The sequence below is a fragment of the Lissotriton helveticus genome, chromosome 1_1, assembly GCF_964261635.1.
Source record: "Lissotriton helveticus chromosome 1_1, aLisHel1.1, whole genome shotgun sequence".
In the NCBI taxonomy this organism is placed as follows: Eukaryota; Metazoa; Chordata; class Amphibia; order Caudata; family Salamandridae; genus Lissotriton; species Lissotriton helveticus.
Window position 1 is genome coordinate 186,983,540 of NC_136057.1, and position 17,480 is coordinate 187,001,019.

The 17,480-nt window shown below is 40.1% G+C and overlaps 1 protein-coding gene across 2 annotated transcripts in view; it reads right to left on the bottom strand.

Annotated features, from left to right (window-relative positions):
* Positions 1 to 1,007: 1,007 nt before the first annotated feature.
* Positions 1,008 to 17,480, bottom strand: part of LOC144783036 (uncharacterized) — a 78,738-nt gene continuing 62,265 nt past the window's right edge. For both annotated transcript variants that reach the window (XM_078662240.1, XM_078662276.1), the window contains exon 3: positions 1,008 to 8,042. In XM_078662240.1, coding sequence (XP_078518366.1) covers positions 5,629 to 7,356 — 1,728 coding nt within the window. In that variant the 5' untranslated portion in view covers positions 7,357 to 8,042 and the 3' untranslated portion in view covers positions 1,008 to 5,628. The remainder of the gene's footprint in view (positions 8,043 to 17,480) is intronic.

A 17,480-nucleotide genomic window follows, 5' to 3' on the forward strand; every position in this document is an offset into this window, starting at 1 on the left:
AGAAGAAGCAGTAGAAACAAAGTTGCTTGGAGTTTGGGTGGTTTTCCTAGGGTCCTCTCTAACTTTAGCGGTCTAGGAAAGGTTACTCTTCCATCTTCAAGATTCTTCAACCAGCGTGTCTACCAGTGATTTGTAGACTATCATTAAATTACTTTGTGGGGCCTGGTTACTGCTGGTCATAAGCACTCAGCTGTCATGTCCTTCAAGAACAGGGCCTTCCTGTCCCTGTGAACACTGTGCATTTCTGGACAGGAACTGGTAGAGGTTCTGTTCACACATAGGACAAATTAGTCCTGGTGGATCTTCAGAACAAGCCACTCTTGGCTAGGGATTGGGGTATATCAGCAGTCCTAATTTTGTTGTATTTGCTACTATCCATCTTCTACAGGTCCTACTGGGGAGGGTGTAGAATAGGTTGGGTTTGTGATAGTGTTTGCTGTTCATATACCAGCAATCTGCAGGTGCTGCTGGAGAGCGTGTAGATCAGGATGAGTTTGACAGAGAGAGAAAGAGAGTCAAGGAGAGGCGCATGTCTTTCATAAAGGCGTGGCTGTTACTGCATAAATGGTGCACTCCTGTTTTCAGTATTTAATTGGCAGGGTCACAGAGGACTTGGCATTACCCCCACCCCCATTTTTAATAGTTACATGGTTGTATTGCCTTTATTCTTTACCGCGTGCTGAACTCAGTCAGCTTGGGGTAAATCTGGACACAGGATGAAGGGACCTGGTCCAATACACTTATTTTGATCAGCGAGGATGAGTAAGTGGTGATCAACAGACTGAAATCCTCTGGCTTTGAATGTCTGTGACTTACAATTTAAGTTTTAACTGACCAACAGTTTTACTTCAGAGGCCTCATGCCTCCTGATGAGGAAGACCGTAGACATACATACATGGGACCCTAGACATACATACATGGGGCCCTAGACATACATACATGAGACCTTAGACATGCATCAGAAAATAACAGAAGAGCTCACAGAATTCAAGTGAATAACTCACTCAAGATTTATTTTAGAATTCATGTATATTCCATTAGACTGATACATAAATAGTACAGAAGAATACATCAATGTAAAAAAAATATTTTAACATGAACTAATCAATTCATAAACACTGGTAGGGAAACGTGGAACTGCTGAATCAAAGGCATAATGTACATCCCACATCTAAAAATCATTATATGTTTGATTAAACATTGAAACACACACAGACTCACTTACAGGATTACCCAGTTTCTCACATCAATAGTTAAACAAAACCTGCAGAAATATGTACCACCAGCATCCTTCACCCTATTTATGATATGAATTCTTAGGTTTAGAAGTCATTTTTGGACATAAAACTCACAAACTAATCCCAGATGCATCAAGCACCCATTTTTCTATTCCTTATTAGCGAAAAATAAGGATTCGCTAATAAGGAATAGCAAAAGGCTATGCATGAAGAAATCACTTTAAAAATAGCGATTTCTTAAAATTCCTTAATTGCGACTCGCAATTTGCGAATCGCAATTAAGGAATACCTCCCCATTCATTCCTATGGGCCTAGAGTCCCATAGGAATGAATGGGAAGACATTCTCAATTTGCGATTAGCAATTAGCGAATCGCAAATTGAGAATGCAATTTCAAGGGTGCTCTGTTGCACCCCTGAAATTATTCTGTGCACATATGTTGTGCACACACATGCCCTTAGGGCATGTGTGTGCGCAAGATGAAACTTTGAAAAATGCACAAAAGTGCATTTTCCAAAGTTTTTGCAAATTACCATGAAGTTCAACTTCATGGTAATTTGCTCCCCCTATTAGCGAAATCTCATTTTTTTTTACTTTGTTGCATTGCATTTAAGGAATCTCAATTTGGGATTCCTTAAATGCAATCGCAATTTAAGGAATCTCAATTTAGAGATTCCTTAAATTGAGATTTTTGCATTTGGGATGATGCATCCCAAATGCATAAATACCGTTCGCAAAGGGGCAGATTCTGAGAATCTGCCCCTTTTCGACCAGATTTTCCTATGATGCATCTGGGCAATAGATAATTCCTCTCTAGTTTCAGTATGCTTCAAAGTTTTGAGGGCACCAATATATTGAGAAACGTAGTTCAATACATAGTTGCTTACAAATTGCTATGCTTTTTTCCTGTTATCTGTTGCTTCAGCATCACAGCAACTGGCCATCACAGCTACTGTAGCTTTCACTGCAGATGTATAGAATTAAGAGGTTGACACAGACAGATATCTTCTCCATCAACCAAATATTTCAATTATTGGAACATCTTCACTGCCCTCTGCCTAAGAGAACAAGTCAATTCTCTTTGAACCCCCACAATTTCATGCAGGACAGGTAGCCATGTGGCTTGAAAGTGGTCTTTCTTTAGTCATATGCTAAGACTCTCAACTGTTATTGTTTTGTAAACCCTTCAACACCAAACCTGCCAAGATAGACAGGCGTCTGGCTACATAGATATGCTGTGTTCATCCGGGCGCTTAACAGCAAGTAACAGTTTCATTTTTTTAAATTTATATTTAATCTTATAAAGCGCGCAGCTACCCGAAGGTTTCCCGGCGCTAAACCAAAGGCAAAGGGAGTGTGCTAGCAGACTCGTTTATTGGTTGAAAAGCCAGGTTTTAAGATCCCTGCGGAACGTAAGATGGTTAGATTCCGTTAGAAGAGGAAGAGGAAGAGAGTTCCACAGGGACGGGGCTAAGAAGGCAAATGAACGACCGCCCATTCTGGCTCTCCTAATTCTGGGAATCTGGAGTTTGTGTTGGTTGGAAGACCGCATAGAGCGCGAGGGGACGTACAGATGAATGAAGGATGTTAGATATTGAGGTGCCTTACCCCAGATGATTCTATGTGTGAAACAGAGCGCCTTAAATTTAGAGCGACTCTCAATGCGGAGCCAATGAAGGCTACGCAAAGAGGGGGAGGTGGAGGATTGAAAGGGTAAATTACATAACAGACGCGCTGCCATGTTCTGGACAGTCTGTAATTTACGAATTACCTCTTTGCTAGCCCCCAGAAGAAGGATGTTACCTGGACTATGGTTTTCTGGGTGTCTAGGGGGAGCAAGTTCTCAAAGTGACCTTGTTCAAGACTACCGGACGTAGACTTTCGTACTGACTGCTGTATCTGCATCTAACACCAGATTTATAAACATATAAAGATAGCAGATATCTTCACAATAACCAGAGGCAGAAAAAAAATGTTTTGAGATTTTTTGGTTTGCCAGTTCAAAAAAGCAGATAGATTTTTTTTCAATATTTTTTTTCTTCATTTTATCCATACAAAACAAACATAAATTCAAAACAAACAGACCCATAAAATAGGACGTAAAAGGAAACGGAAAATACAATACTCTCTTGAAATGTATTTTTAGATCTCTATTATTGGTGCCAAAGGTTTGATTCATTAAATTATCAAAAGACTTGGATTTACTCTAGTAATACTATTCAATCATATAAATATTTAGACAGGGATTCCTACCTTGACAAGCACTGGAGACCAAAAACATACATGTCTTATTAAGATGTAAAATCTAGTCATTTGTCTGTACATTTTATAGCATCGGAATTGCTTCTATCTGTATCATATTTGAATGGGATCATTTTCTTTATTCTCAGTTCCTGTGTTGAACAATCATTTCAAAATATGAGTCCATTATCCATCTGCCCTCTACAAAACTTTTTAAAAGATGTAAATGCTTTTGTTTGCTTTGCACTCTGCCTGATTATCACACAGCGTCATCTCTGTGACTTTCATTAATGATCCCTCACTCTTCTGAAAAGCGGCCCTGTGCTTGGCCTGGCTATCTTGCAGCTTCATGAATTAAAGGAGTTACCGTTCTACCTGTGTGAGAGCCAAATAAACCTTGATTTTATTTTGTGGTTCTATGCGAAGGCAACCACATTATATTAGAGTAAGGTAAGACAACACACTAGGATAATGTTCTTGATGATATGTAATCCAGAACTTTAGCTGCTGTCCTTGCAAACTAGAGACCTCTAATACCAGTCCTGATAATTAACTCTATCAAATGATTATGGACAAACTGATTTACCTTCCTTTGCCTCAAACTGTGAATAAGCGTAAAGTCAATGTGTGAAATTTTATAAAACATAATTTAAATAGTGATGTCTCCAGCACTGTGCCAACTACTGAATATGCTGTTTTGATTGTCTGCCTTGGCTAGGCAAACATCACTGGGGCTGCACTGGATTGCTCTGGTCTCTAACTGAATGGATGATCGTAGACTTTTTCGCTCCTGATCAGGTTGTCCGGCTTTCAGTGTTCTACATATACTGATAGCACCCACACACTGCTCAATAATTTTTTCTATGTGTTATGTTATCAGCATCTGTCTGGCAAATGTTATCTCTACTATTGCACCAAAACTTTCTTAATAAAATCACATTCCCATGAACGTCTTCCAGCGATGACATTATAAACAGCACTTCCTACAGCCTAGAGAGAATTATTCTTATCACACATCTTTTATGTTCATCTGCATTGCATCAGATTTTAAACATGTGTGTCTCGTGATATACATTTTACCAGAAAAAGGGAAAGCTTCTTTTATTACATACAAGTAACCCAAGTTGCTGCTTTTAGCGTTTATAGAATAATAGTGTTATTCCGGTCTTCTGCAAGGTAGCTTTTATAGACATATGAACTGGTGGAATACCACAGACAGCTCAGCATGACTGACTCAGCCTTTCGTCCATCTTTGTTTGGTAAAATGAGTATCAATACTTTTGCTGGTAACAGAACTCTTCATTAAGGAGACAAATGAGTGACTGTCATGTACTAAGTGGCTGTTTGTATTATTAAGTGTAGAGAACAACAACTATGCTCATATCTAGATTTTATCCTAGGATATTTTTTGACAAATGTTGTGAAGAGCTTGTCTATTTTGCATGTTATGTGTCTGCTTGTGTTTGTTCTTCTAGTGCTTGTCAATCCCTTGGAGTAAAGCGCCTTTACCATCCTTTCGATTGGATGACTTGTATACTTTCACTGCTCATTATTAGAAACTACCTTTGTCTTTTGGGTAAGCATTCCATAGGAGTGCATGTGCTTTGGGTTTACGGGTTTTATCACTTATCCCTAAATGTAGCTGAAAATACTCTTGTTAGTCCAAGCATTGTTCATAGTGTTGCTTTACCAGTAGCTTGATCAGGTGTGCTTGGATGTTGTTCTTTAGAACTCCTTTTCAGTCAATAAAACACTTCTTTTAGTCCACATTATTCTAGTCTCCCAATATGTTTCCTGGTATTAAATTTTTTTATCCTACCTGTACAGAAATGAACAATAGCTGAGAATAGAGACTTTCATTATTCTATAAATGTCTATGTTTTTCTTCTTTCCTGCTAATCGGGTCTTCTACCATCTACTTTTTTAGCATCTGGTAAATGAATATTCCACAAATTTATATTGTTATCATTTTCTGTAATTCGTTCAAACTCACAATAACTTTACCGGTTTGCTTCTGTGTGTGTCCCAACAGTTGGGTCAGTATTATTGTTGATGTACTTATGTTCCTGCCAAATTTGCTGCATCTCTAGGATAATTTCCAGATGGTTTTTACTTATGGCGGTGTAGAATTGATAATCAACTCAAGGCTTTCATATATTTAGTGCATTTACATGGCTTTTCCTCGTGTGCTTTCTCTGATGCACCCTTAGGTTTGAGGAGGTATTAAAACTGCTTCTACATTCACTGCAATGGTACGGTTTTTCCCCTGTGTGTGTTCGCTGATGACTTTTCAGGGTTGTTAAATGACTAAACCTCTTGACACATTCAGTGCACTTGAATGGCCTTTCCCCTGTGTGTGTTCGCCGATGTGTTTGCAGGGTTGATAACTGACTAAAGCACTTCACACATTCACTGCATTTGAAAGGTTTTTCTCCTGTGTGGATTCGCTGATGAATCCTTAATGATGAAGAGTCATGAAAACAACTTCCACATTCACTGCAAATATAAGGTTTTTCCCCAGTGTGTTTCCGCTGATGGCATTGTAGGTTTGATAATTGACTAAAGCTCTTTCCACACTCAATACAATGGTATGGCTTTTCCCCTGTATGTGTTCGCTGGTGTCTTAGCAGGGTTGAGAACTGAATAAAGCTCTTCACACATTCACTGCACTTGAATGGCTTTTCCCCAGTGTGTGTACACTGATGTCTTTGAAGAACTGATAACTGACTATATGTCTTCCCACATTCACTGCACTTGAATGGTTTTTTCCCTGTGTGTATTTGCTGATGAATTTGGAGGTGTGATAACTGACTGTAGCTATTCACACATTCAGTGCACTTGAATGGTTTTTCCCCTGTGTGTATTCGCTGATGATTCCTTAATGTTGAAGATCGACTAAAACTACTTCCACATTCATTACAATGATATAGTTTTTCCCCTGTGTGTATTCTCTGATGGTTCTTTAATGTTGTAGATTGACTGAAACTACTTCCACATTCACTGCACTTGAATGGTTTTTCCCCTGTGTGTGTTCGCTGATGTATTTGGAGGTGTGATAATAGACTAAAGCTCTTCACACATTCACTGCACTTGAATGTTTTTTTCCCTGTGTGTATTTTCTGATGTATCTGGAGGTTTGATAACTGACTGTAGCTCTTCACACATTCACTGCACTTGAATGGTTTTTCCCCTGTGTGTGTTCGCTGATGTATTTGGAGGTGTGATAATAGACTAAAGCTCTTCACGCATTCACTGCACTTGAATGGTTTTTCCCCTGTGTGTGTTCGCTGGTGTATTTTGAGGTGTGATAACCGACTGTAGCTTTTTACACATTCACTGCACTTGAATGGTTTTTCTCCAGTGTGTGTACGCTGATGCATTTGGAGGTATGAAAACAGACTAAAGCTCTTCACACATTCATTGCAATGGTATGGTTTTTCTCCAGTGTGTGTTCGATGATGTCTTTGGAGGTGTGATAAAAAACTAAAGCTCTTTGCACATTCATTACAATGGAAAGGTTTTTCCCCTGTGTTTGATCGTTGATTCACTTGGAGGTTTGATGACTGGCTAAAGTTCTTTATACATTCATTGCAATGGTATGGTTTATCCCCAGTGTGTGTTCGCTGGTGTCTTAGTAGGATTGATAAATCAATAAAGCTCTTCCCACAATCACTGTACAGAAATGCTTTTTCCACTGTGTGTGTTCGCTGAGGGTGTTTTAGTTCCGATGACAAACTAAAGCTCTTGATGCATGTGTCTGATACTTCTTTCTTGGTTAGTGTCTCTAGGTCGGGTATATTTTTGTCTACATACTGTGACTGTGCTTCCTGATTGGCCAACATGAGTGGTAAAAGACTTGTGTTTTTCCAACAGAACATGTATGTGTGTGGTATTTTGCAGGTTTCTTTCCGGTTTAACAATAAAGTACAATGCTCACCAAATACCTGTCACACTCATAATATTTCCAAGGCTTCCTTTTGGGTAATCGGGTCTTTAGAATGGATAATGGTTTTGCACAGTTAGGGGTAAAGATTCTTCCTTCTCCTGGTTGGTGAAAATTGTGATTACACTCTGTATTCTAGATGGCAGAACTCCTCTTTCATTTACACTTCAGTTGTCTGGCTCCACTCCGTTGTAATTTTCTCTAGTTCCTGTCGTTTGGCCACAAAGAGTTTACATTACACCTACAGCACTCAATAGTGGTGATTTGATTAGGAAGTAAAGCACTGCTGTAAACACACAATACAGATCCCATGATCGAAGCTGGCAGTGGACATCTGTTGATACAGGAGGCAGTTTATCGATGTTGTTTCTTTAAAATTCTAGAGGTAATTTCTTAGTCTCGTGGAGTGGAGGTACACAGCTCAGACTCTTACGTTCACTGAATTGCTCGTGACTGGTTTGTCCAAGATCTGTAAGTTTATATTCAGGTTCATCTGTTTCGGACTGCTCTGATATTTTTGTGAATACTGGAGTTCAATGTTTCATTGTTTTTGCAGATTTACAGTAGTATCTTCAATATCCATAATATTTCCATGTATTCAAGGCTGATTTTCTGTTGGATCTAAAGAGATATAAAATTAATAAATGCAAATGTAAAGGAATGTGAATACATGATGTTTTGCTGGCTGTATAAGACATCTCTTCTTTAACATAATTGAAACTTACTAAGGGATATTTTACCACACACAGATATTTAACTAAATGGTCTGTTGAACACCTCAGCAAAGGAGGTGATTTAACAGTGTCCACAGAAGAAGTTTCAAGAACTGTATAACAAAGGTAACTCTTCAGGAAGTACATAACGAAACTAAATTGGAGTATATAACAAAGGTAACTCAGGGTGCATTGTTAGCCAAAGCAGTGGAGCAACACAGTGCATGCACACAGCAGATGTCAGGGAATTGCGTGATAGTCAAGCAGCCAAGAGTGGCAGAGGGGGTATCACAAGCTCCATTACAGAAGCTCGTCTGGTAGGTACAAACAGAAGAGACACACAGCCAGCTGCTTATGAGGTACAAACAGAAGAGGTGGACAGGTAGGTGCTTATGAGGTACACTCACAGGAGGTGCAAAGGGAGGTGCACCAACCATCTTGTGTAACCAGGGTTATTATTATACATGGAACAAATTATAATTTTTTCAAATCATACAAAAGAGGTTTTGTGCAGCGCTCAACCTGAAATCATGTATTTGAAGGTGCTCTCATATGTGGTGATAATGAAGTAAAAGGAGCCAAAGTAAAACAAAACAATTTCCTAGGATCACACAATTTGGTCAAGCAGGAAAGTCGAGATTGAGCCCAAGTTTTCTAATTTCAGACTGTGCAATTCAGCAAGTAGATGGGTATCTCTTTCACTTTTTCATTGACCATGACAAGTTAGTGCTTTGTCTTGAATTCTTGGGGCTTGCAGTTTAAGCGTGGGTGGCACACGGAAGGCTTAGCTTGTTTTGGCCCGAGGATCCAAGTGATTTTCGAGCTGAACCAAAGTCAGGCATCTGGCTCTTGCCTGGTTCAAGCTTTCACTCTATAACATAATGGTATTTAAGAGGACAAAGCTATAGTAAGGATATAATTTGACTATCAAAAACACAAAAGAAAAAACCCTGGGTCTACAAGATGAGAAAGAGTACTACCGGAGTGTCCCTTTTCAAGGACTGTTTACCTCAGCGACCCAAAGGTTGCATGCCTCATCATAGGTTAACCTCCTTGCATTATGAAACAAGTTATAATGCGGGATACAACCCCCTTTCTGAGAGGAAGAAGCTCAGGGATGTTTTACAGTAGAAAGAGGTATACTAAATACTTTAGATGAGCAGAGTGTGATGAGGGGTGCAGAGCAAAGTGATTGTGAAGTAAAAGGGTACACAGTATACTTTACTAGGGTGGCCCTGGACCAGGATTAAAAACCAAACTATAACAGGAGGGAATTTAACCTGCCATGTACTGAAAAATAGGTCAAAATATTTCAGCCTAATACTCTCAATAGAGGTGTGGCAGCCTTCTACAGGACCATATGGAAGCTACTGCAAGGTATGTGTAGACAATGGTGAAAGAAAATGAAAATCAAATTGTCATATCCAGAACTAGTGGTTGAGGTGGAAGTCCACTTTGTAAGGGCTACACTGGTGGATTTACCTGAAAGAAACAATGTTTCAAAATAGCATACACATTTGACATGCTATGTTACAGGAAGGTCCTGGAACTGAGTTAGGGCTACCACAATGATCAGTAACCAACACCTAAACACAACTTTGTGCTATCAAGAAAAAATGCATGAGCTTACCTGCAAACGTCAGGTAACATGACTCAACTTCACCTTGGTTCAAACTAAAGGTAGAATCAAGTCCTACAAACATAAGAAGACACGAGCAAATCACGTTGTTAGGAGACAACAAAGTAGATGAAATAGGCAACTCAATTGCAAACCACATCAATACCCCTACTGTATGAATATAATCACGCATTAAACTGTTATCTCATAGTGGGAAGTCTTGAAAAACCTGCTGTTGATTAGTAAAGAGACAAATGTGTAGATTATATGATCCAAGGTGTGCGTTATCAATCATTGTCACGCCATGGCCACTCATAATGTCTCAAAAACAGCAGCACATACAATAGTCTCCTGTCTAGTTTACAGGTGGAGAAACAATCTAGTGTATGGTGGCAATGACTGATGTCTGCACATCTACCCCCAGTTTACTGCAATAAAGAAGTAAACACAATATAATGTCTATTCCGCTCGGTGGTGCCGTTGTGGTGCCAGCACCCAACCCCCTTTGGCGCAAATCAACAGCACTACTAGCAAGTGCAGAATAATGGCTGCGGTGTTTTTAAATAATGATGTACTGGGATGTGCTCAAGAATTAAATAGGAACTGTGTACCGTTCATGTTTGGACATGATTTTACTACTGAGAAGGTGAAACTTAACAAGAAAAAGAACCAACAAACGCAAATTGGACTGTGTGTGCTTTGGTGCTGTTTTTGTGTTTTGCCAGATGGAGAAATGATGCGTGGAATCAATGCATCAATACAATGGGTTAGCAAGACCCGTGCCTATGCGCTTGTGAAAGAGGTAAGGCGGTCTAGACACTCATGTTTATACGGGTAGCCCATTGAGAATTAGCGGTGTGGCGGTTAAAAATGTGCTGCTGATAACATCGCTTTAAGTACAGCCCGTTTGGTTGGGCGCCAAGTACACACCCGCCGTGCAAGGCCTGCAGTAATAACAAACTGCAGTTACAAAAGACCCCAAGGAGGACACATACCTTTTAGAAATTATGGCAAATTACGCATATTGCGCTGAGGCAGGCATAACTTGCGGCAAGGGGCCTGGTCCTACATATATCTCTCCTACAGAGACAACGGCAGCAATGTGAAAAGACGTAAAGGCATGTCACGTGCACCTTTACTCATTGTCCAATCAAAAGGCTAGTCACGTACTACAGAACTGTTGGGAGCTGTACTTCCTGTGTAATTAATGTGCTACATGAGAGGTAATGGTAGAGCCATTTACAAACTACCAACATCCTCGGATATGTAGTCGCATAATCACGGGTTGGATAAATAGACTTATAACAATTCCCCTGCATAGTGGGAGCCGAAAGAGGACATGTACTCAGATCATGATATTTTAGATGGAGACGCGTCACTTAGATTGTATGCTGGGAGATCTCATAAGCCTGTGCTTAAAAAATATGGGCTGCATGTTAATGCTTCCAACTGATTTGGGAAAAACGGAAACCAGGTTATACATCAGTAGTAAAGTAAGTCAGCTATTTCTAGTATATATGGTTTAGGTAACAAGTCTCTGGGTTTTGTAAAAAAAAAAAGGGAGGGTTATTTACTGAAATGATGTTTATTCAGAATATGATCTTAAAGTAAGTGCATACCATATAATGGTGTATGCATCTATGAAAAAGCAGACCACAAGCGATCATCATTAAGACCCTGTCTGTCACTACGTAGTCTCTCTCGAACAGACACTGTGCCACATTGGAGAGAAATTGAGGGATAGAAGGTTTGCCAAGTACAGTCCATGACAGATCATCTGCCTGATCACCTTGCTCTAGATAGTGTGTGGTCAATTTAGTGGCTTGCTTGTTACACCTAATGGTAGTCTTGTGCTCTATTGTCCGCGTCTTGAGCTCGCTAACTATGAAAGAGAACTTCTTTCAATTTGAGGATGGCTTGTACCTACAAATCTCTGGGACTTTGATGGGCAGTGCCTTCGCCCCGACTATAGCAAACCTCTAGATGCACTCGTTTGAGACAGGAGAAGTTCTGATACCTGAGAATTCCAACCATTCTAACATCCTTCAATTGAAGCACTATATTAATGACATTTTAGTCATTTAGCATGGTGATGCTGACTATCACTGTTTTCCATCAATGACTGAATTTGTGCAATCCTTTCATGAAATTCACTTGTGAATGAAGCCAGGAATGCCTTCCATTTTTAGACCTATGGATATATCCATCCTCGTGAACTTTGCAGACAGAGCTGTATAAAAAACGTATTGCCAGGAATGTTCTGCTTGCGTACGTGAGTTACCACCCTAGGTCACTAAAGGAAAATCTTCAGTTTGGACGGTTCCTATACTTACGACAGAACTGCTCAGACGTCCAGTGATACAAAGTTCACGCAGATAACTTATCTTCCCAACTTTTGGAACGTCAATACACACCATCACTGATACACAAATCAGGCCAAAGTGCAACAAACAATACCCGTAAAGCTCTTTTAGAAATACAACCACTAAAAGAGCCCACAGAGCGACTGGTCTGTGTTAACACTTTCTGCAGCACATCAGGCATGATTCAGAAATCAATCGACAAGAATTGGCATATCCTGAATACAGGGACCCAGTCCCTGCTACAACCACTCTTCACATTTAGACAGAGTGGGAACTTAAAAGAAAAGTTAGAGCACATTAGACCAAGGACTGTAAATGTGAATAAAAAAAATACCCTTTGGGGCTTACCTAGATCATTCTAAAAGGTATGTGTCCTCCTTGGGTTTTTTTGTAACTCCGGTATGTTGCAACTGTGGGTCTTGCACCCAGCTAAACGTGCTATACTTGAAGCGATGGTATCAGCTGCACATTTCTAACCACCACATAGCTCATTTTCACTGGCCAGATATACATGAGAGTCCAGACCGCTTTACCACTTTCACAAGAGAGTAGGCATAGGTCTTGCTAACAGCTTTACCCCTGTATGAGAATGAGTAGAGTGGTTATTCCCATTGTATTGATGCATTGATTCCAGGCATCTTTTTTCCATCTGTAAACTGGGCGGAAGATTATCATATGCCCTGCTGTTTTGAGACATGATGAGGGGCCCTGGTGTGACAATGATTGATAACACGCACTTTGGGTCATACTATCTACACATTTGTCTCTTTACTAAACAACAGCAGGTTGTTCATGACTTCCCACTATAGGCTAACAATTAAATGCAAGATTATTTTCATACAGTAGAGGTATTGATGTGGTTTGCAATTGAGTCACCTGTTTCATCTACTTTGTTGCCCCCTGACAAATTGATTTGCACGTGTCCTCTTATGTTTGTAGGACTTGATGCTACCTTGAGTTTTGCTCCAAGGTAAAGTTGAGGCATGTTACCTGCCGTTTGCAGGTAAGCTCATGCATTCTTTCTTTATAGCACAAACTTGTGTTTACATGTAGGTTACTGATAATTGTGGTAGCCCTAACTCAGTTCCAGGACGTTCCTGTAACTTAGAATGTCGGAATGAGTGCTATAGTTTGCTGTACAAAATATAAGTCATTTTGAAACACATTGTTTCATTCAGGTAAATCCACCAGCGTAGCCCAGAATAAGTGGACTTCCAATTCAACCACTGGTTCTGTGTATAACAAATCTGCTTTTGTTTTCTATCACTGTTGCCTACACATACCTTGCAGTAGCTTCCATAAGGTCCTGAAGAAGGCTGCCACACCTCTGTTGAGGGTATTAGGCTGAAATATGTCGACCTATTTTTCACTCCATGGCAGGCTTATTTGCCTTTTGCTATTACTTGTTTTTTTATCCTGGTCCAGGAGCACCCCAATAAAGTCTATTGCGTACCCTTGAGATAGTTACACTTCACACTCACTTTGCTCTGCACCCCTCATCACACTGAACTCATCTAAGGTATTTAGTATACCTCTTTCTACCATAAAACATCTCTGAGCTCCTCCCTCTCAGAGAAGGGGTTGTAGCTCTCATTATGACTAGGTTCCTAATGCGAGGAGATTGCCCTATGATGAAGCATTGCACCTTCAGGCGGGTGAGGGAAACCGTCCTTTGAAAGGGACACTCCAGTAGCATTCTTACTCATCTTAGAGACCCTGGGGTTTTTCTTTTGTATTGTTGGTTTCCGAGTAGGGGAGTCAACCCCTGCGGGTATTTAAACCTCCTCTGGCCCTCCCTGCGTTTTCATATATTTTGACCATCACCAAAGAATTCAGCTCAGTTTTGTCATCACATACTTACTACCAGTGTTTCGTTCATTAAAAGCTTTTTGTACCTCTGTTGAAGAAAAAGGAGCTGAGAAATATGTTTATAAGTGATTAACCAGGAGCACATTATTTGTCACTAGCAGAGGCAGAGATTAATAATAGAAAAACATTGAAAGGAAACTTCTGTCTGATTATATAGTTTCCATCTGGGACATTACACAACAACTGGGTTTTGAGTGATTCCGATGGTTAAAACTCAGAGACTACTAGACTTTAAATATAGATTTGACTACTAGCATATTTTGGTAAAGCGAGGATTAAATGCCAAGCCTCATTGTGAGATGGCTAACTTTTCCAGTGGCCCATGTCAAGCGGTGGAGTATGGGTGTTTTTGTCTGCGAGTGCACACCTCAGTGAATTATGCACCATGTTGGCCTTTGTCATGATTTATTTTATGCACTTGCAACCTTATCCGTGCCTGAGTCTAAGTACTCTTACTGTTATCAGATAAGAGACAAAAGGAATATGAATATTTTGAGGCTTAAGATTCTCTTTTATTTTAATTCAATAATCAAGTTACTACCTTTGTGCACTTGACTTGCCAGAGATAGCAATAGCCGGCAGAGAAGGCTCACACCAAGGTGAGGCAGAGGAATAGCACCCTCAGATGCAGCATAACACCATATAGTCAAATCTATGTCTCTATTGCAGAGACTAAGAGCTTAATTTAGAGGGCAGTGTAGAGTAGTTCCTATATTCCCAATAGGCTCTGCGCATTGGAATAATATCTTCAGTAATATAGACGTAGGACAGAGGTTAACTAGGTCTTTCACTGACGATATTAGACTTAAGTTTTTGCCAGCTAGCTCAGAGTTCACTAGAAACTTTCTCGAATAAGCGAGGAGGAGTTTAACCTCCCTGGATAGACAAGAAGGGATTTAGTTTCTGACAACCATAGGACATGACAACTTTGCTCTCCCTGATTAAGAGTATATCTCTAGAGTTGTGTGAAAACAAAAGACAGCTATTTTACTCAGTCAATACGTGCGTACTTAGTTTCACCAGATTGCAGAGAAAAGGAGACGGGCGTTTTCAATAAAAGGTGTTATTTATTGAGCAGTCTCTTTTCTCCTACAAGAGAAATGAATCGCTACAATTGCAATACTTATAGTTAAGTAAAGTGCATACAGTAAAAGCAGGATTATGAAATAATACTGTAAAAGCATTGATATGGTTTCTTAGCCATATGATACTTTAAAATGGATAAAATAGATACATACATATATACATTTGACTAATCGTACTCAACTGGTGCTTCTAACTATGCCTACCCCGGTGTACCTGACCTAAGCCTAATACATGGGAGGGAGTAGTAAGTAGCAGTTTAAGTTAAGTTTGGTTTGCCAATAATCTGACTCAAGAATTCTCTGTAAGGGTTTAGTCAGTTCAGTACCTGGGGATTTGAAGGCAGGAGGGCTGGTATCTCTCTCTCAGAACTCGATATCCCAGTTCACCCACAAGGGCAAGCTGGAAGCGCTGGAAGCGCCGGAAGCTGGATTTCTCGGCAGGAGAAAAGACAGCGTCTCTCTCAGCGCGTCAAAAGGGAGGGCCAGCGTCCGTGGGCTCTCATCAGCTGGGCTCTCGGCAAGTAGTCGCTGCTCCAGATTCACCACCACCGTGTGTTTGCTTAAGGCAGCGTTGGTATATTTATACCTGAAAGGTGCCGGGTTTGACGTAAGGATGGACATAAGACGTCAATAAAGATGTCATTAAGAACTGGTCGTTCTTACAGTATTACATGAGTTCTCGGACGAAATCAAAACAATAGCAGAGGGGATTTCCCAGGTTAGCTGGAGGTTTGGATTTGTTTAAGAACTCGGTGTGCTTTCTAGGGGGCTGGAGGAATAGGCTTGCTTAATGTGACAGCATGCGCTATGACCGAATTATGAAAAAGGGTTTCTGTGCCGTTTGCAGGGATATTATTGATTTATAACCGGACAAGGGCAAAGAATAGGATATTGATTCAGGTACCTAGATAAAACACACTACACCCACTCCACAAATTCATGTCCATATTTACTAAAACTAAGCAATAGTAAACATATCTAACAGTGCATGTGTATACCGATCCACCCCAAAATACATTATTTTGCATCAGAAATGGTATATGCGAAATACACGAAAAATGAGTAAAGGTACTGTATGCTTTCAAGCAGTGTAATCATTCAAACAAAGGATGCACATATATCGTAGCATGAATGATTTTCGAAAATTACACATGAAATGGTTCTTAATACAGAAAAAAAAATGCGAGACCATTCCATCACATATAAATACAGTTTATGTAAGTATGCTAGAGGCTGAGGTAACATACCGTCTCTAGAGTTCCTAAAAATAGAAGCACTGTTCTCTAAGAATAGTTCTACTTTAAGCAGAGGATGAGTGCCAAAAAAAAAAAAATATTTTGGAATCGGGGAAAAAATAGTTTCGTTTTCAGGGGAGAAAGAAAGTTCCAAATAGTCCCAGTAGTTTTAGTTTTTTAAAACTGAAGGCCAAATGCAGAGTTCAGGGAACGCTGTGTGTTCGTTTGCTTAAAGTTATTCTCTTTGTTCGGGGGAAAACATAATTTCAGACAGACTTTCAAAAAAACAGTCTACTGCCTCAGGTGAAAGTTCAACCAAGTTGGAAAACGTCGCTACCATGCAATCTTGAGCATGATTGCTTTCAACGATGTTTTGATCAGCATTGCTTACAGAAGGTCGTACCTGGTTGATGCTGCTCTCATCTCGTACTTCACTACCCTTTAATCGCAGTGGTGAAGTCTCAACGAATGCCGTCATCAGGATGGGTAACCGCTGGGGACAACACGATGCATGAGCCTTTACTGGACTGAGCAAGGTATCTGTATCCAATGGTACTTCTGATTGTAGTGTAAGACAGATATCTAACACGCATTCTTCTCCGCATAGCAAACATCTTAACACAGGTAAGATACAATTCTGCCAGATGGGTCTGAATGAAAGAAACCAGGTCATATTTAGATCTCTTAGCCGGGCTAATCCAAGGACTTTAGTTATGCGGTCCCGATAGCGTATAGCTAGGATCGTATCTTCCATTGTTGCTGGAGTTTTGTCTGTGACATGGCTTGCCATAACGAAGCAGCAGTAGCAAAAATAAGATGCCTGCTACGAGTCCCAACAGGAGTGGAAGACCGCCAAAAACAGAATGGACAAAATTAGTAAAAATACCCAGGACTGCTTTTTAAGGGTGTTAACAGTCCCGAAAAAACTGTCTTAAATACACTCGCGATACCATTCGTATCAGAAATGTTTAAGATTTCGTTTAGCATTTCTGCGAAGTGTAGGGGGCAATTTGTTAATAATAATGCATGTATCTCTGTCGTTGTCCTTGCAACTTGGAGATCATACGTTTCTTTTGATGACGTCAAGTGAACTGGCGTCTGTAGAAGCACAGTCTTCATTCTGCTTAAAGTATCAATTCGAATAGAAGAGATATTCAAACTGGGCCAAATTTTTCA